The sequence below is a fragment of the Caretta caretta genome, chromosome 4, assembly GCF_965140235.1.
Source record: "Caretta caretta isolate rCarCar2 chromosome 4, rCarCar1.hap1, whole genome shotgun sequence".
Lineage (NCBI taxonomy): Eukaryota > Metazoa > Chordata > Testudines > Cheloniidae > Caretta > Caretta caretta.
This window is the reverse complement of record NC_134209.1, coordinates 117,063,185-117,083,978: the sequence shown is the minus strand read 5'-3', so window position 1 is coordinate 117,083,978 and position 20,794 is coordinate 117,063,185. Positions and strand designations below refer to the sequence as shown.

At 39.2% G+C, this 20,794-nt stretch overlaps 1 protein-coding gene across 4 annotated transcripts in view; it reads left to right on the top strand.

Moving 5' to 3' along the window:
• Window positions 1-20,794, top strand: part of TBC1D19 (TBC1 domain family member 19) — a 124,969-nt gene that overhangs the window by 60,087 nt on the left and 44,088 nt on the right. For all 4 annotated transcript variants that reach the window (XR_012668194.1, XM_048848674.2, XM_048848673.2 and 1 more), the window contains 2 exons: window positions 12,481-12,555; window positions 18,069-18,131. Coding sequence is in view for 3 of the 4 variants with exons in the window: in XM_048848674.2 (XP_048704631.1) it covers window positions 12,481-12,555; window positions 18,069-18,131 (138 nt within the window). In the remaining variant the exon portion in view is untranslated. The remainder of the gene's footprint in view (window positions 1-12,480; window positions 12,556-18,068; window positions 18,132-20,794) is intronic.

The window sequence follows — 20,794 nt, the reverse complement described above, 5'->3', positions numbered from 1 at the left end:
ACACCTTTTTATATTTTCAGGAACTGTAAGTTTTACATTGGCAGCAAACCTTAAACGTTAGTGCTAAGAAAAACAGTCGACAAATCGACTTTTTAAAATCCAACTACAGATGTTTCGTCTAGTGATAAAAACACTTTAGTTCAGACCTTCATGAAGAAACAGTCTAGGCATTTGTTTACAGTGAATAACAGATTAAATTCCCTTTAGATAAAAAAGCCCTGCTAAAGTAATAATGAAAATATTATACAACATATTTGTGATGCTTAATGCTAGATGTGAGTTCTTCTAAATTATTCTGACAGCTGAAGTCTGAGGTTTCTCTCTTTATGACAGTAACCAGATTAGAAATATGAAAATCATTTTGTTGTCTTCATTGTACATCTGTCTACATTCTCTTGAGCACTTCATATATTACAGGTATGTTTGTCTTAGTATGCAAAGTAAAATAACTGAATTAAAGATCAAATCTTCTATTTTGATAAATGAAGGGCAAGGCATTTATTAAGAAAAAAAGGAATAGTAAGATATTCCATATTTTTTATATTCAGGTATGACATGACACACTTTTTGAAAACTGATTGCTTAGAAAAAAGTTCCAACCCAGTTAGAAAAATTCTCAAATGTTTCTCTTTGAATAAAATAACCAGTATCTCAGTGCTTATAACTTTTTAAAGCCATGCTAGTATTTTTCTAAAAAATTTGGCATAGTTTGTTTGATTATTAATTTCTCTTTATGTAGCATTCACAGAGGAAAGGTGGATTCTGGAAGCAGTGCCCCTTGTTCTTAGGCACTCAAAAGCTATTGATAGAAAAATTAGTAGACAAAGTATAGGGGAAAGGAAAGAATAGGCAATGGATATACAAGATAATTTGATTCACCAGTCTCTAAGGTGCCACAAGTACTCCTTTTTCTTTTTGCGGATACAAACTAACACGGCTGCTACTCTGAAACGTGCAATTGAAGTTGGTCTTCAAGAGGTAGTTAAAAGTAGAGAGGGTTGGAGCCTTGTGGATGAGCTAATGGAGGTAATACCATGCATATGGTGCAGAGTGGAAGAAGGCACTGTGATGATTATGCAAGAAGCTAACAAATGGCTGAATGTGGATGGCGATGCTGGTGGAGCTGTGGGTGCTGAGGTTTAGGAAGAGGATGTTAAGAATCTTGAGAAAGGAGGATAAGTAGGCAGGATAAAGTTATGCAGAGCTTTAAAGGTGTAGACAAGAAGCTTAAATTTGATGCAGTAATGGATGGTGAGCCAGTTGGAGGTATTAAGAGATGGGATTGAAATGATCAAATCAATGAACAAAACAGATTACTTTAGTCTTAATCTTACTACTTGTGGTGCTAAATAGTGTGCATTCCAGATCATGATTTTTCTAGTACACTAACCTGAAAACTACTACTTTTATGATCAAGTAGCTTTCTGGACGTTTATTTTGTTCTTCTTGTGTATATAATAAGCATTTTTGTATCATAGTTTGATGGCTGCCATCTTGACTAGTGTACCAAGGATTGAATGAGAGACCTTCACAGCTGAAAGCATGAATGTATATAGTTTGAGCTTTAAGAGCTAGACTCTCAAACAGAGAGTTTTAACAGCCCCATTGTCTGTGGTTGGTCACAAAGGGTGACATAGAACACACGCTCACTAGTGTGTTTAAAACAGCACAATGTTATGATGTGCATATCCATAAACTGAAATACTAATCATATGTCATCTTTAATAAACACAGACTTAATCATATCTTGACCTATGGTAATCCAAGACTCTTTTTACCCTGAGATTTTATTACTGTAAAAAAGTGTTTATGTGGCTGCTCATTGGCATATATTGTGCAAAGGTGAAATAAGGTGTTTAGTAAAACTATGCACTTTTCCAAGTAACTGATCACAAAGAATATCTGTATATTTTGTATATGCTTTAATGGTTTATCCAGCACTACTTTCTCATTCTCTGCTTGTTCATTACTGAATTATATGGTTGCAATAGTTTTTCCTCTCTAATGTGTGTCATTTGGCATTTACACTTTTCTAGACTTACAGATTTACAACAGACTGTATACGTCTATAAATCTAATATTGGTCAGTAAATTTCCTTTGTTAGAAGTTGAAAGGCGGAGTTGGCTGGTGTGTGTGAGAGCATCAAGATATGGTAGTTTGAGAGATTGGTTTTTTTACCTGAGCTTTATTTAAACACAATCTACAGTATCATACGCAAAGATACAAGCAGTGTGCTTACGTGATGGCGTCGAGTAATAAACTGTTAGCTCTATGCTGCAGAATTATTTAGGAATATATAAGTACACTGTCTGGAAATGAATTGCTTATTAGTCTTTTATGTTGAGTTGTACAGGAAATTACACACACACACACACACACACACACACACACAGAGAAAAAACTGTTAAAAGAATGTTATTAAGGTGGCAAAGCTTCCGATCCCACTGATGAGTCAGGTGGGTGTCAGTATGATGTCACATGATGGAATTTCTGGGGTTTTAGTTTGCTTTTTTTAAAAACTTCGAAAACTGCACTCACACAAACTCTATGCTAAAAAGAACATTCTTCAGGTTGTAAAGTCAAGTTCTCAAAAGTTGGGAAATGCCAGAAATAATGTTGCCTGTGCAAGCTTAATTTGGCTCCCTTATGTGTATGCATTGTGATACAGTCTTTAATTTAATTCAGAAAAGAACTAGATAAATTAATGGAGGATAGGACCATCAATGGCTATTAGCCAGGATGGGCAGGAATGGTGTCCCTAGCCTCTGCTTGCCAGAAGCTGGGAATGAGCGACCGGGGATGGACCACTTGATGATTACCTGTTCACTCCCTCTGAGGCACCTGGCATTGGCCACTGTCGGAAGACGGGATACCGGCTAGATGGACCTTTGGTCTGACCCAGTCTGGCCGTTCTTATGTTCCTAATTTGCAAAAAATGAGCAAATACTGTTTTTTCATATACTATAGTGATGAGCACCACAGACAAAGTATACTGGCCAAAGAGCTTGGGAAGTTGGTTTAACTAGAACATCAACAGAACTCTTTTTTTTTTTTCTGGTATATTCTGCAATTCCTCTATGGGGCTTTGCCAAGATAGCTGTACTGGAAATACCATTGTAGTGTTGACTAGCTTTAAGGGTATGTCTATGCTGCAATTAAACACCCGCAGCTGGTCCCCACGAGGGGGGAGGATCCCAGAGCCTGGACTACAGCCCAAGCCCAAACATCTACACTACAGTCAAACAGCTCCATAGCCCGAGTCCTGCTAGCCTGAGTCAGCTGACATGGGCCAGCCACAGGTGTTCAACTGCAGTATAGACATACCCTACATGGGGAAACAAAGAGATCAGTAAGCGAAGAGAAGGAACTATGTGAGATCTTGCCAGGCACTTAAAATTTTGGGAATAAGGAATCTAACAAGTATTGCAGGTGAAAAGTACATGACCTAGTGCACTGCGAGAAGTCAAGGGAATAAATTGGCAAAGAGCTGGCCTGCAACATCACAGCCTAGAGCAGAGATGTTCTTCCTGCTGAGAGGCATAGTGAAATTTGAGCTCCAACCACATTACAGCTAGTAACAGAAAAGCATGCAAGTGATACCAAAAGAACTCACTGACTTTATTTTGCAGTTCACCATTGCAGAATGGAGAATTCATGATCAATGAGAAATCAGAAATACCACTCCTAGAGTGGATAGGATCATTCTGGCACAGGAGGAAAAATATAAAATATATAGTTGATTGCAAACACTAATAGTTGAAATACTTCAATGAGTCAGGTTTCAGAGTAGCAGCCGTGTTAGTCTGTATCAGCAAAAAGAACAGGAGTACTTGTGGCACCTTAGAGACTAACAAATTTATTTGAGCATAAGCTTTCGTGAGCTACAGCTCACTTCATCGGGATGTCTTTTATAACTTTGTTTGGTGGAAAATTCTTTGTTACAGCAAAGTGTTTAGAATAACTAATTTTGTACTAGAAAACTGCTAAAAACCTTCCCCTTAAACTTCGTCTAGATATGATACCTGTGGACACAAGGAAAGGAATTCTCATGTTTGATAAATGTGGCCTTTTTTACACTAGGAAGAATTGAGAGTACATTCCACAGAAGAAGGCTTGCAGAGATTTTTCTCCTATCCTTCTCTCTCTTCCACCTTGTCCCCCAAGCCTGTGGGTTTTTTAATGGAAAGAGGCAGTCAGTACTATGATCTTTATAGTAGATAATTCATTTGTTAAAATATTTATCTTTAGTGAAATACGGTCTGTCTTCCTATTCTATCTCCTTTGTGTTTCACTTTAACAGAGATTTCTCAAGCTATTTATATGAGCTCTTAAAAATTAAGTAATCATCAGAATTAGTGACATTCTTGTGGTTGTAGCATTAAGGCCAAAATGTGTAAATTGTCTAGGTTGAAAATTAAGTTATCTAATGTTTGTAACGTTCTTGTAGATCCTTTAATGGAAAGTGCTACAGAAAAGCTAATTGGGTAAAATAACAATTTTACATGATTTTGCTTCACACTGAGCAGGCTGGAACTATGCTTTGTTTCTTAATTTAGATCTAATTTTGTTTTAATGTAATTGTTTTAAAAACCCATAATGTTGATTTTTAATTTAATCTCCAGTGTTTTAATAGTGAGCGTGCCTGGTTCTGGACCAGATAATGTCTAATACAATTTTTCATTAGAATATCTGTTTCTTTTCTCAAAGGATGTTTAAAATCTTCCTTTTCTGTATACTATGTCTGAATCCTGATTAAAATTAATTATATTCTGGAAAGGAGGATGCTTTCTAAAATTATCACAGAAGGCTGTGATTTTTTTTAAACTGGCATTACTGATTTTCTTCACATTTAAACAAACAAAAACAGAAACATTACAAAATTGTATTAAATATATTTGTTATGCTTAAGATTAAGGAATAGCTCATTAGTTTAAGTGAAACTTCCATTTAGATTATTTTATTTTTTCAGCTTTATGTAGCGTTGACTGTTCAGCTACCATGATGGTTTCTTAGTGTCTTTTCTAAATTGTAATTTATACAAAACTGCAGTTTGCTGTGCTTAATTAAATAATACAAACTGCCCTTCAAGTCCAGAGATAGGAAGCTAATAAATATTTTAATTAAAAGTAAACCATTAACATTCTAATCATGATGCAATATAATGCCATAAACAAAGCTTAAAACTCAAAACAGTCATAAAAAACTCATGTCTGTTAAATTAGGGTGTAAATTATGAAGCTCTTTTTTTCTCTTGCATAAAGAGTATCTATCCTTTTTAGGTTTCAGAGGAACAGCCGTGTTAGTCTGTATTCGCAAAAAGAAAAGGAGTACTTGTGGCACCTTAGAGACTAACCAATTTATTTGAGCATGAGCTTTCGTGAGCCACAGCTCACTTCACTGATGAAGTGAGCTGTGGCTCACGAAAGCTCATGCTCAAATAAATTGGTTAGTCTCTAAGGTGCCACAAGTACTCCTTTTCTTTATCCTTTTTAGTAAACTGTTTCTTTGCACCATCTTATCATTTTATTGTATGGGTGAATGAAATTATAAGAGTACAGCAAAGGGGCTTAATGTAAAATTGTTCTGACTATGAAGTTAAATAATTTTTCTATTTTAAGTTATTACTTAAAAGCTATAGTTTTATAATATTTTAATACAAATAATTGGAACAAAACACCCAAACAGATGTGGGGGAAAAAACATGCCAGTTGGATAAAACAAGACTATATAAAGTCAATACTAGATAAGTGGTGTCTAACCTGTGGGCTGGAGCCACTTGTGACCCTAAAGTGTGATTGTGTTCAGAAGAAAATTTGGTTTTGATTATGAGTTGAAAATGTGCTCTGCATGCATTGTAGCAAAGGATAACCTTTTCCAGAAGTCTATGTTTAAATATAATTCCAACCCCCAGTGTCTGAATAGTTGTTTTTTACTTCTCTTTTCCTAATTGGATATTACTTGGTCTCTGTATATTTTACAACTGGACTATTTATATGTTCTAAATCATCTCATTCTTGTTCAGTAAATAATCTGTGGCCATATGTTTCTCTTTTATTGCTTTTGATTGGTTTTCATTTTGTTTAAATGTCTGGCCATCCTTTGTGGATTAATATATGTAGTACATTATCTTCTTAAAATTATAAAATGGAAAAAACTGACAACATTCCTTGAAGCACCATACACAGGGACCATAATATTTATATTTTACAAATTATTAAATTTCATATACAATTTTTTTTTAAAAAGAACATGTTAAGAGAATCGTATTGTACATCCTATTCTTTTTCCTTATTTGTATGTTACACAGAAATAGCTACAATGACCACCTGCAGAATGTTGCTAGCTGTCATGACATTTGAATGCCAAATCATTAATTGTATTCTTCCAACTATGGCATCTGTCTTCTTGACATGTTCCACATAAGCTCCATTTTTGGCTCTAAAATTGCCTCTAAAAGTTTCGCTTGGCTCGAGTTTGCTTTCACCTAGATTTCATTTTAAACTTGTTTGTGAAGACTTTACTTAATGCTATGTTTCTGCATAATTTTTTCTGAAGAGCTAAGTGATGTGCTTAGTTATGGAAAAAGTGATTGTTGCCTTTCAGCAATGTTTTGCTGGTTCTTTGACCTCATATATCCCCTAGGACTGCTCTCTTGCAGCTTGTTCTTTATAGTGAAAGAATACTAGGTCACAGCCTCTCTCTCTCCCCACTCTGCACAAAGCAGAAAAAAATTATGGTAGCCCACTGCTGCACACCATATTTCTTTTAAATAATTAGGCCCTTAATAATATCTGTTTCCTTAGTTCCCTAAATGCTTGATTATGATTTTATTACATAGATTTATAGAACACCCATTATGGTAGTAGCTGGACATACCTTGCATGGCTAAAGTTGAGTCATTAACGTTCCCTGTAAAGGAGCAGAATACCATGTTCTCCTGCTGCCTTACCTTTTAGCTAGAGAATTCTATGGCCAATTAGCAAAGTCCCCTGAAAAAGCCATGGTTAACAGATCAATGCATCTTGCAACTCTTTTACATTTAAGAATATTTTTGGTGGTAGCAAATTTAAAAGATGTGGGCTCATACTAGGATTGCCTCACCTTAAGCTTTCACAAGCTGCATTCTTCAGACAGTGTGTACCATTGTTGAAGTTTTCCTTTTCACCTGCCTGACAAAAATACTCCACAGTTTCATAAGAGATGCAATGTCATAAAGTAATCTGGAGTGTAAACTCTTTGTGACAAGAGACCTGTCTTTTAGTGTTTTCTGCGAAGCACATTTGTGAGTACCATGCAATAAAATAATGAAGAATAATGTGTACCTGTTCAACATGGTAAAACCACACTCATTCACACAGATCAAGAAACCACATGTGAAGTGTGCATGATTCTGAGCCTGTGTATATGAGATGTTGATGGTCCTCATTGGCCAGTCAAGGAACGCAGTCCATCTACATTGATCCTGCCTGATAAAGTATGGTGATTGTGACAGGAGTGGAGCTGCTCTGTAATAGTTTATTAATACTGTATGTGAGGTGGTTATTGGGATGTTTAGCGAATACATATTTTGGTTTAGTTTAATAGAGGGCTTGTAATAAAAACAAGCAGGAAGTGAAACAAAAGCTCAAAATAAGCCACCCCTTGTTTATAACTTAAGGGTTATTAAGAGACAATGCCGAAGAAGTGTTAACTTTGAAGATTCCACCTCCTGTCTTCAGCCATCTTACAGAATTAGTTTTGACAAACAGGGCCAAAGCCTGGGAACTGACACGAACAAAGCAGCTCTGGCTGTATTAGAAGGGGCTGTCTCTCATATGGCTAATCAAATTGTTATTCAGGGGAACAAGAATGATGCACACATGCTTACTAGAAATGTCTGAAGAAGTTAGGCCTGCCTAGCTTATCCCTGGGATGATAGGACTTTAGGTAAGATAGATGTGCTTGTAGGCTGTTGTTACAAAATCCTTTTTCTCTTGTGTTTTGCTCTATTGTTAGCATAAGCAACATATACACCACTGGTCACAGACTCCCAAAGGGAAGAACCACAGGTACCAAACTCGGGTTGACCTGCTGGGTAGGCACTGTTGATATGCAGGCTGCTGTAGCCGACAGCCCAGTCTAAGAGTGGGAGAATTGAGGAATTCCACCCTAGTAGAGGTAAAGGCACAAGGCCTCACACTTGAGCGGTGTGCACTTGAGAGACAAAAAGGGAACAGAGGTGCAGCTGTCCGTGTAACCATGACAGTGACCTTGCAGGGTTTATTGCAATTTTTGTTGTTTCTGATTCTCCTCCCCTAGCTCCTCTTCACTGCAAACTGACTAGGCAGTGCTCCATCACTTCTGATGAAGACGAAACTGGTATGAAGGCAGCCTAGGAATGAGACTGGAGTCTAATAAGGAACTCCTTTAGAAAAGCTGCTGATGGTCTACTTTTTTTTTTTTTTTTCTTCAGAGGTCATTATCTAAGTATGTCACTGTTGTCTGTGTTCGCCCATAGCTGTGGTATATGTTGCTGGAGCAAGTTCAGTTGCTGAGCAACCAGCTCTGAAGTCCTGCTGTGTTATTGTGGAGCAATCCCTAATGTCATCTCTTCCTCCTCCCCTTCTTTGTAGGTTAAACCTAAAAGAGGGAGAGTGGGCTGGAACTAATATTAGAGAATGCCCAAAACAACATAGTGTAGCTCAAATAATGGTTGCTTTGCAGCTAACCCCTTCCTCCTGACATCTGGCCCAGCTGAATGTGTCCCTGAGTGGCACAACTGAAAAGAAAAAATAAATAAAATAAGTGGGCAGTGGCCCTTCTAAGATACCACATCTCTACAAAAGAAAAAGGACACTAAACTTTCTAAACTACTACATGCCACAAGGGGCCACAGAAATGGTTCCCTCAACCCACCCAGCAATATTGTTAATCTATCCAACTATACTCTTAGGACAGCTTCTTCTGCTGGGCTATCTTGGGGCCTCTCCTTCTGCCCCTCCACCCCCACGAACATGATTCAGTTCTGTGGTGACCTAAAATCCTATTTTCGACGTCTCTGACTCAAGGAATATTTCCAACACTCCTCTGAACAACATACTAATCCACAGAGACCTCCCTACCAACACTACCAAAAGAGGGATTCTAGGTGGACTCCTCCTGAAGGCCGAGACAGCAGACTGGACTTCTACATAGAGTGCTTCCGCCAACGTGCATGGGCTGAAATTGTGGAAAAGCAGCATCACTTGCCCCACAACCTCAGCCATGCAGAACACAATGCCATCCACAGCCTCAGAAACAACTCTGACATCATAATCAAAAAGGCTGACAAAGGAGGTGCTGTTGTCATCATGAATAGGTTGGAATATGAACAAGCGGTTGCTCGGCAGCTCTCCAACACCACTTTCTACAAGCCATTACCCTCTGATCCCACTGAGGGTTACCAAAAGAAACTACAGAATTTGCTCAAGAAACTCCCTGAAAAAACACAAGATCAAATCCACACAGACACACCCCTGGACTACAAAGTTGGACTACAAGCCATCAGGAACAGTATCCCCGATAATGTCACGGCAAACCTGGTGGCTGAACTTTGTGACTTTGTCCTCACCCATAACTATTTCACATTTGGGGACAATGTATGCCTTCAAATCAGCGGCAGTGCTATGGGTACCCGCCTCACAGTATGCCAACATTTTTATGGCTGACTTAGAACAACGCTTCCTCAGCTCTCGTCCCCTAATGCCCCACTCTACTTGCGCTATATTGATGACATCTTCATCATCTGGACCCATGGAAAAGAAGCTCTTGAGGAATTCCACCATGATTTCAACAATTTCCATCCCACCATCAACCTCAGCCTGGACCAGTCCACACAAGAGATCCACTTCCTGGACACTACGGTGCTAATAAGCGATGGTCACATAAACACCACCCTATATCGAAAACCTACTGGTTTTTTTTCCATGGGTCCAGATGATGAAGATGTCATCAGTATAGCGCGAGTAGGGGCATTAGGGGATGACAGCTGAGGAAGCGTTGTTCTTCGTCAGCCATAAAAATGTTGGCATACTGTGGGGCCATGTGGGTACCCATAGCAGTGCCGCTGGTTTGAAGGTATACGTTGTCCCCAAATGTGAAATAGTTATGGGTGAGGACAAAGTTCAGCTACCAGGTTTGCCGTGACATTATTGGGGAAACTGTTCCTGATGGCTTGTAGTCCATCTTTGTGTGGAATGTTGGTGTTGAGGGCTTCTACATCTATAGTGGCCAGGGTGGTGTTTTCAGGAAGATCACCAATGGATTGTAGTTTCCTCAGGAAGCCAGTGGTGTCTCTAAGATGGCTGGGAGTGCTGGTAGCATAGGGCCTGAGGAGGGAGTCTACATAGCCAGACAATCCTTCTGTCAGGGTGTCAATGCCTGAGATGATGGGGCGTCCAGGATTTCCAGGTTTATGGATCTTGGGTAGCAGATAGAATACCCCAGGTCGGGGATCCAGGGGTGTGAAAACAGACTCCAATGAGAGACTGCTGAAATGGAATTAATTTGCAAACTGGATACAATTAACTTAGGCTTGAATAGAGACTGGGAGTGGATGGGTCATTACAAAAAGTAAAACTATTTCCCCATGTTTATTCCCCCCACCCCACTACTGTTCCTTAGACGTTCTTGTCTACTGCTGGAAATGGCCCACCTTGATTATCACTACAAAAGGTTTTCTTTCCCTCCACCTCCACCCCCCACCCCCGCTCTCCTGCTGGGATTAGCTCATCTTAAGTGATCACTCTCCTTACAGTGTGTATAACAACACCCATTGTTTCATGTTCTCTGTGTATATAAATCTTCCCACTGTATTTTCCACTGAATGCATCCGATGAAGTGAACTGTGGCTCACGAAAGCTTATGCTCAAATAAATTTGTTAGTTTCTAAGGTGCCACAAGTACTCCTTTTCTTTTTGCGGATACAGACTAACACGGCTGCTACTCTGAACCCTGCTTCAAAATAGTGGCTTTAAACATGAATATTAAAACTTTTGTCCAAAACCTTTTTTTTTTTTAAAGCCCAATTAGTACATATCCTGAATCATTTATATTTTGTGAATATTTTATGTCTGAACTTGTTTAAAGGAAATATTTAACAAAATTCTGATTTATTACCTTTATTTGCCCTTTATTGGAAAGAAAAATGAAAATATATTTTCCCCTGAGCTATTTTCAGTTAACATGAAATAGACACGGTGTTTTTCCTAGTTTCAGAGTTTACTAATTGTAATTGGTCCCTGAGTTTACAGAATTGATTTAATTGAGCATGGTATTCTTCCCACCCCATGTTAATACTCATGTGAAAAGAACAACCACCATCTCCTTATTTTCTTGCATGCTGCCCTTTGCAAACTTACCCGTAAGGCCACTACCCATTCACTTTTCAAGTCCCTCGCTTGAAAGAACCACTTCTGCTGCAGCACTTACAAGAAATCAGCCAGTGAATGCTGTCTAGGGTCTTTATCGTTCAAGCTGTTCGAATGTATCCTCTGGAGTCCCACTGAAGTTAGAAGGGTTCGGTGGAAGGGAAGGGGTTGAGGGCAGCTGGATTTTTAAAAAATCCTTGTAAAACTGTGTAAAGCCATGTTCACTTGTAGACATCATGGCAGAGGTAAGTTTTAAGTAGGGAACTGAAAGAGGAGAAAGTGGTTTTGTGGATTTTTGCAGGGAGCTCCTCCCACTCATAGGGGGCAGCATGGGCAAAAACAGAAGAGTGTTTCCTTCCAGGACACTTCCTCTTTGAAAGTATATTCTCCACAGATGTTTAGGGAGTGACCAGGTGATTTAAGATGAACTTGGGAAAAGTCTAAACCTTTCCTCAATGTACTCCTTCCGTGATCTCCTTTTGACATTTCTACTATTTAGGCTGGCTTTTTGTGGGTTTAAATATTTGGATATTCATATTGTATCCAAAGGCCTGACTGGCTTAGTTCTAATTACATACTGATATTAACGTCACTAATATTAAACAAGATTTGATGGAACCCATGAAAACAGAAGTGCATGAAAATAGAAGGTGCTGGAGAGAAGAATCGGAACAGTTCTTTCAGAACTTTCAAGCAGGCTTGGCTCTAGAGAGAGCAAAAGTTTGGAAGACTGAGATATTCCAATTTTGTCCAAACTCTTCCCTTCATTCTCATTTTTTGTGTCATCTAACATACAACTAAGCCATGATATTGTATTATGTGGATCCTCATGCATCTTCCCCAGTTTTTTTTACTTGTTTTATGGAGGAAACTTAGGATGAACAATGGAATGTATCTCTTGACAGTAGGGGAAAGGATATTTCAAATGGTATTTACAGGCAATATGGATCTCTCTTTTTTTTAAATAATTTTTCCTTCTTTTCAGTAATATGCCCTCCTATGTAGCTGTCAGCATTTATTTTACTTATATAAGTATAAATCGGGGTTTTATTTCAGGTTGAAGAATGATTAATAATATTTATTTCATTTTAGGACATTTTGTACTACGAACAGCTTAAGTCCAATGTGATTCAGCATGATCTTTTAGTGGACAGCCTGATTTACAAAGTGAGTAATTCATTAAATAGTGAGTATTTACTGATCAAAACAATAACTCTGTATAAAGAAAACACAAATGTTCTGGTTACATGGAGCATTGGAATAAAGCATGCTCATCTTTGAGTGTCCTCTACATATTCCCATTCATGGGATGTGCTGGCTGTTGCAGACTAGATGGTGGAAACTTCTTGTCGCAGTGCTCTTTGGAGTGTTTGCATCTTCCTCTAATCCCTCCCTCAGTGTTTCTGAATGTTCTGAGGGTGAGACTACAAAAGGGGGTGTGGTGCTCTATGCTTCCTCATTTCCTTCCAACTGCGGGAGGAGGTAGATGTGAACCTCTTTGGATGCTTTGAATCGAGATCCTTTTCTCAATAAGATTTTTGTACCTTAGTCTAGTCTAGCTTGAGCGTTAGTACGGTTAGTGTTAGTTAGGGGATATATTTAGTTAGCTCTTCAATTCTGACTTCTGGTTCCATGATGAATCCAAAGCTGAAATAACCGGATGTTAAGTGTGTGTGTGTGTGAGAGAGAGAGAGAGAGAGATCATGTGGTCTTTCCAGCATCCATCCATGCTTGCACTAGATGTTTAAATGGCATGCCTGGATAAAGGCCACTCTTCTTCAAGATACTCAAACTTCAGTACCCTGTGAGCACGTAAGGAGCAGCAGAATAGGCTACAAGCCTTACTGTCACAAGAAGCACTGGCTGCAAAGTCTTTCTGCTCCAACTCTGCTAAAGAATCCAGACTTAAGGACAGGAAACTAATATAATGCCTAGAACCTACCAGACCTTGCAGCGCAAAAGGCACTGGTCTCTGAGCTGGGCTCTGGTTCCAAGGCTGTTGCATTATCAGTATCCAAATAATTGGATCCAGCTTTGAAGCACTTAAAACCTTGATTGGTTGTGGCCTCTGACATGAGAGCCAAGCCACATCAGATCTGATAATCTTGGCTCCAAGAAAGACAGTGTCAAGGCTAAGCATGCTCCAAAGGCTGAGACAAAGCTACATGCTGGGGGATTCCTCAGGTCTCTCTGAGCAAGATCAGAGCTTAACTGTTCTGAAGCCAAAGAGAACAAATGATCCATAATGGAGAAAACCTCTCCCAAAGGATCTCTCCTCAGTTCAGAAGGTTGCATCAGATCTGAAAAAACCTCTGTAGCTCTTGTTCCCAGTACATCTGGTTCCTATGGCTCAGGTGCACAGAGCTTCAGTTGGAGTGTTTCTCAGATCTGAATGATTCATCTCTTATGGGAGAGAAGAAGAAATCTACTGTGTCATCATTCTACACCAGATGAGAGGAAGAGATAGAGGGATCTATCTTGGTATTCCCTGGCCACTTCCCTAAGATCAGCCAGGTTCCCCTTCCCGCCATTACACTTCATTGTTTAGAATAGATGCCAGGATCAGTTATTTTGCCAATAGTGTGATTGTCAGATCTGAGATCAGATCCACTCTCTGAAGAATTGGATCACATTAGAGTTACTGATGTTCATCTGAGCTTTCAGTCACAAAAACCTGACTATACAACTAGATATAACCTGTGTGGGACATCTTGTCCTATGAGATGTTGCCATAGTTGGGTTAAGTGGCAAGTGGCAGAATTGTCAAGTGCCACCTTGTGTGGTGTGGCCATATTGCCCATTGCCTAGGCATCACAGAGACGTTCAGCCTTACCAGCATAGGCACTCATCTCGGACTAGAGATAGGAAAAGGCTCACACCTCAGATCCGAGACTCTTGGATCCAGTTTTTATATCTACTTAAAGAGAGCACTTTCCCACTATAGTGTTGGATGCTTTATCTGAAGAAGAGAAGCCTGTAGTTCAAATGGAATATCAGCAGTTATACCCAGAGCTTGAGAATGATTCTTCTCCTGATGCGAATGTTCGTAATGCTGCAGTCTCTTCACCTTCAGAGGATTTGCAATTTAATTATCTCATGGGTAGAATGGTTACAATATTAATGCTCCTGAGAGTTGCTTTAGAGGAGACTTCTCACCTAGTTTTTGATATTTTTCGGTTCTAATTCAGAGTAAGGTGCGTCTCCCAGTTTTAGATATGACTATCCTGCCTGACCCCCGGGTACATACTTGGGAAGCTAGCACAAGTCGCTGTCCTTCCACCATAATCATGCTGTTATTTTTAGTGCGCTAGCTCTGGCAGAGTTAGTGTATATCTGTGTACCTGTGCTGGAAATCAGACTCCTAGCTGCTCTGTAGACATGCCCTATGTTCAGAGTGTTGTCTTTCCTGAAAGACATTCTTTCATCTTTGTCATGGTGGATACTCTAAGAGAATATTCTGAAAGGGAATCATTCAGTTTTCCTAACTCCATCATTGACAGTCATGTCGGATGAGTCTAAGAGTAGATGGGCAGCGCACCTTCACAATCTGTTAATTCAGGACAATTGGAGTCATGGAAAAAATAGATTTATAGGTAAACTGGAGAGGAGTGCATCTGTCTAGCTCTCAAATTTTTTCTGTCTCGCATCCAGAACAAAGTAGTGCAAATTGTCACAGACAAGAAAACAGCAATGAGAAGGGAGGAGCTCACTCGTCTCAGCTGTGCAAGGAGGCAGTCTAGCTATGGGCCTGCTGTATCCACTACAATATCTACCCAATTGCCCTGAACTTAGGCGGCAACTACAGCTACATAATAGATCAGTGCTGTGAGGCAGTTGCATGAATGTTCTGTTTAAGGATTCAGTAATTCAGGACATATTCAATATCTGGTGGTTTCTGGAAGTAGATCTCTCCGTCATGAGCCAGAATACGAAATACCCTTGTTTCTGCTCAGAATGGACAGAGACAATCTGTTCACATTGGATGCTTGTCTTCTGAATTGGGGGATGGGCCTGTTATTTGCTTCCTCCTTTTCCTCTTATACAGCGGGTCATAAAGATAAAGCACAATGGGGCCAGAGTAATTCTAATAAATTCTACCTGGCTGAGACAACGGTGGTATATGGACTTTCTTCACTTCTTTGAGGGGGTTTACAACTTTCTGCCAGTGATGGCAGCAAAAGCTGTTTTCACAAGAGGAGGTGAAGGTTCATCTCCCAGTCCTCTTTCTCTACATCTAGCTGCCATGGGTTGTAGGACTTTAATGGACCTTGACAAAAAATCTTGCACTTTAGAAGGTTATTTCCAGGAAGCAATCAACCAGAAAGTGTGGAGTTTAGGTGGTATAAATTCATGACCTGACAAGTGTGTAGTTTCTGTGTGGGCAACAGTTTAGTGTATTAATATTTACTGCATGTAAAGACTCTAGACCTCTCTTACACTACACTTAAACAGCAATAGCAGCGCATCATGTACTATAGATGATAAATCTGTCTTTGCACATGACACAGTTAAAATATTTATGAAAGTTTCAGTTAATATGTACCCACCAGTGAAAGACCCAAATTCATCATAGGAAATTAATTTGGTCTTCACCCAGCTCATGAATCCTACTTTTGAACCAAGGGTGGATTGTTCTTTATTTCATATGTTTATTTAAGCAGCTTTTATAATAGTCTTTACATCAGCAAGGTGAGTGAGTGAGTTGCATGCTCTTATGGCTGACCTGACCATTCACTGTTCTTTACATAGATAAAATTGTCCTTAAACCTCATCCTTGAATCCTTTCAAAAGTGGTGTCTGGATTTCATATCAGTTAATTGCTGGTTGCCTTTCCAAGCTCTCATGCTTATAAAAAGAATCCAAACTACATATTTTAGCTTACTATCTGAATAGGATGAGAGAGCTTCAAAAGTCTCCTAAAATTTTTATTTCTTATGCTGACAACTGTAAGAACAGGGATATACAGTTGCATCAGATCCTCCTTCTGCAGAAGTTAGGACACTGTCATGGGGTATCTGGGCCCTTTTTAAAGGATGTCAGGACCAGTCTACCTGTGATGAACTTCATAAAGGAAAACGAGCCCATGTCAGCCACTTGTCAGTAGCTAAGTGCCCAGGTAGCTAGTTAGCAGCTAATTAGCTAACAAACACCTGGATCTGATAAATAGCTACCAACGCTCAGTTGGAGGAGGGTGCTGCTAGGAGGCTTGTGAGGGAGAGGTGCTCCCAGGGAACACAGCAATAGAATCCTCAGGAGAAGGAGAGGGACTTCCCAGATAGCTGCAGAAGGCCCAGCCCGTGAGGAGCTGCATTCAACACAAAAGCCCTGCAGAGGCCTTAGTTACAGGGAAGGAATCATACAGAGTGCCTTGCAGGTAATGGGCCTGGGCATGGGATTGCTAGACTCAGGTGGGACTGATAAACTCAGATGAAGTTTGCCTCCCTGCTAAGAAGCCTGGATGAAAGCCTTTCTTGAGTGTCTGCTGAACTTTCTGTTAATAAATCAGACCCTCAGAAGGTGTGCCGGGCCAGGGGTGGGTGGGGACGCTGTTTAATGCAACCCAATGAATTTGACAACCCGATCTGGGAAATTAAGGCAGGGTGACCCGCACTGCTGCGCATGGACACAAGAGGCCACACAGGGATGGCACACATCCTTTATAAACATACTTGACTAGCACAGTGGTTACCTCTCTAGCATGTCCAGAAATGTTCTGATTGTTGAAATATGTAAGGCTGCTACTTTGAGGCTTGAGCCACACCTTTGCCAAATACTGTTTATTAGATCCAGCATCTAGATTGGATGCACAGTTCGGTAGGGCCATACTACAATCCTTATTCAGTTAGGATACTGAATCCCACCATCCAGTCGTGGGGTGCTGCTTGCCAAACTATCCCATGACTCGGTATATGCAGAGGACACTTGAAGAAGAAATGGAGATTACTTACTTGTAACTGGAATTCTTCGAGAGGGACTCTACACATTCCCACTCCCTGCCCACCTTCCCCTCTTCTTCAGATTGCTAATGAAATATTGACTCTGTGGTGGACTAGAAGGAACTGAGACAGGGGACACCGTGCCCCCTTTTATAGCCTCTCAGAACGTTCACAAACACTGAGGGGAGGGGCAAGAGCAGCAGTAGGGATGTTTGAGCCCCCTAACAGGCACTGCTGTGAGAAGTTTCCACAGTCCAAGCTGCACCAGCCAATGCATCCCCTGCGTGTGAATGTATGGAGTCCATCTTGAAGAATTCCCGTTACAAGTAAGTAACCTTCTTTTAGCATTAATGACAATTGTAGAATCTAGTCATTATTTAAAAACCCCACAAGAACACGGAGGACTTGTCTGCAGGATTGAGCCCTAAACTGCTGGTGTTTGGGGTGGGTAGTTAGTGACGACTCAAGGATGCTTTTTGTTTGATGCTGGTCTGAATAAACACCATGGGGAGAGTTTTTGGTCTCCAAGTTTTAGTCTAGAATATGATTGTAATCAAACTATTGTAGTGTTTGTGTGTTGTAATTATAAATATGAAGTCTGTGTATGACATCAACTGATAAGTGAAAGGAAACTCATTAATGCTGAAACAATGTCTTTAACCACTATCCTGGGCCTAGATTCTGCAGACATCACCCAAATGAAAAAATTATCTTTCAGCGACAAACTATTTTTTTTAATTGTAGGATGTAAAGCTGACAGCGAGCAACGATGACTACTATTTTGTATTTGAGGATTATTTATATCAGGTAAGTAGCTAGTTCTGCTTTAGAAAAGATGAAAGTATGAGTTTGTTGGATTGTAACACCTTTGGGGCAGGAATTTTGTTTTGGTACATGTTTGAACTAACTGCACCTAACATAATGGGGCTCCTAATTGAGGGCTGTAGGTTCTACTGCAATACAAAGAATAAATAATATCACTTTCTGAATGTAGGTTATATAAAATAACCTTTATGCTATAGGAAGACGAGGGTCACTCACTCTCCTGTGTCAATGCCCTTGACTTTCTGAAGTCCCTTGCATTATCAAATAGAATATTTTTGAATTTGAACAAGACTAGTGTAGAAGCTGAGCAAGACACTTGGATAGGAGTCTATTGGAGGAGACAAAGAGGCCACCAAATTGGAAATGATTCTACCTATTTGTTTTTTCAATACAATAACGTAAAAGGGATGAAGTCAGCTGGTTCTTTATTTTTCCAGTAGTCATAAGTTAGTTTAAAAAAACAACAAAAAAACTAGAGTTGAGGGACTCACAGAAATTGACTAAGTCTTGAGGAGACAAGTGAAAATCTTAGTTTAAATATAAAAATGTTGCTTGACAATGGCTTACTGTAATGGCTAATGATTTGGTTAAATATTTTAAAAATAAAAAACATAGTAATTATAAATATAGTATTGTGTGGATGCAGCAATGTCATTTTCATCATTTCTAACATTATTTCTAGCAAATAATTTCTAGTTAATTTATATTGAATTATCTACATTACTTCCCTTTAAATCTTTTTAAATGGAAGGAGATTACATTCATGAATTTCCTAATGTGTATTTGATTGCAGTGTCAACATAAATGTCATGGAGCAAACTTACCATTTTCAAAGCACTTTCAGCTTGATTAGTCACAGCTGTTAGGGTGGGCTTGTTTAATTTTGTTTTTTATAGCTATGTGAAACTACATGTGTGCCTTTTTGAAGTTAGTGTGCCCTATGCAAGTCTGAGCTTACGGTCTGGAGGAAAAATTAACCAAGAAATTGTTCTTAATGCTGCTTGTTCCCATACATAGAAAATGTATACATTTGTAATTAAATATATTTATTCAAATATATCTGTGTGTGTTTGTGGATATATATAACTTTACGCATTTCTTTTAGGTGCCCATTTGAAATTATATCTCTATTTCATCTCAATTAAAAGTACAATTACAGTTTTCAAATAAAAATATATCTTAATTAAAATATGATTCATACTCTGAAAAGAGACTTCATAAAAATTACACCCCAGGTATCCATATTTATTCAGTCTCAAATACTTCTATGTATATTTTTCTCTGTTTAGGAGTCGGAAGATAAATTTTCTGTCAGTCTGAGCATCTCAGCTTGGGAGCTGAAATCAAACTGTTCTTTTGGGTCAATAAATATGTTAGTTATCTGACAGTCATGAAGAAGAAAGAATAATTTTTGTATTGGCTCTACAGTGATGACAGAAATAAAAACTTGTCTCTATCAGTGCTGGGAAGCTTATGTCACTCCGGAACATAGGACAGCAAATTTGCTAAATCTGATGACATTTTTGCATAGTCATTTCTCAGTACATAGCCACATTTGAAGGTTTTATTTTTGTTTCCTTTCAACATTTTAAGTCTTGAGTTATAAAGATGAATGTGAGTGTAGGAATTCAAAGAAACAAAAACATCAAAAAGTATTGGATTTTAGCAACATAATCCCCAATGACTTCAACAACGGTCACCTAGCTAAATCCATGTGTGCTTTTTTTAAAAGTGCAGAGCTAAATTTGGTTCTGAGATTTGAAAAACAACCCTAAACTTCTGATCACTCCTTGTGTCTAATTCCGTTTAGTACTTTATTCCATTCTGCAAAATGGTTTGTAAAAGAAGTATATCTCCTAAAGACAACCTTCATTCCCTACCTAATCTTCAGCTTCAACTACTTCTCAAATTGTTTCATTCTGCAGACCACGAAGAAGGGGCTCCACAGACCACAATTTAGGAATCACTCTGTTATGGCATATTATTTGCTGATTCCAAATGATAAGTGAGGGGGAAAATGTTGGTTAAGTAAGAGAATTTGAACACTGAAAATTATAGCTTAAAAGGGATATAGAAATCAGTTGTCTGTCTAGTCCTTCGTTTTTTGGCAGAATTAGTTATTGCTACTTAGATTGCAAGCTCTTTGGGGAAAGGATGATGTCTACCTCTTAGGTTTGTATGGCACCCAGAGTGGGGCCCTGATCCTGTCTGGAGCATCTGGGCTTATGATAATGACAAGATTAAATAATAATAATTAATAATATTGAGTTGTACCATTGGTTCTTATTTATTTATAAATAGGGGTCTACTTAAATTGTGGCACAATCATACATTTTTTGCAGGTTGGTAACAGCATAAATAGACATTTTGCTATTTATGCTGTGACCAGCTTATGAAAAATGTGATTTCTCTGCAGCATTTCTCAAACTGGGGATCCTGACTCAAAAGGGGGTGGCAAGCCTATTTAGGGGTCACAGTATTGCCATCCTTACTTCTCTGCTGCTGTTGGTGGTGGCGCTGCCTCAAGCTGGGCCATGGGAGAAGCTGCTCTCTGCTCTGCTTTCAGATCTGGATGGCCGGAGAGCGGCGGCTGCTGGCCAGGCGCCCAGCTCTGAAGGCAGTGCCACCACCAGCAGCAGCGCAGA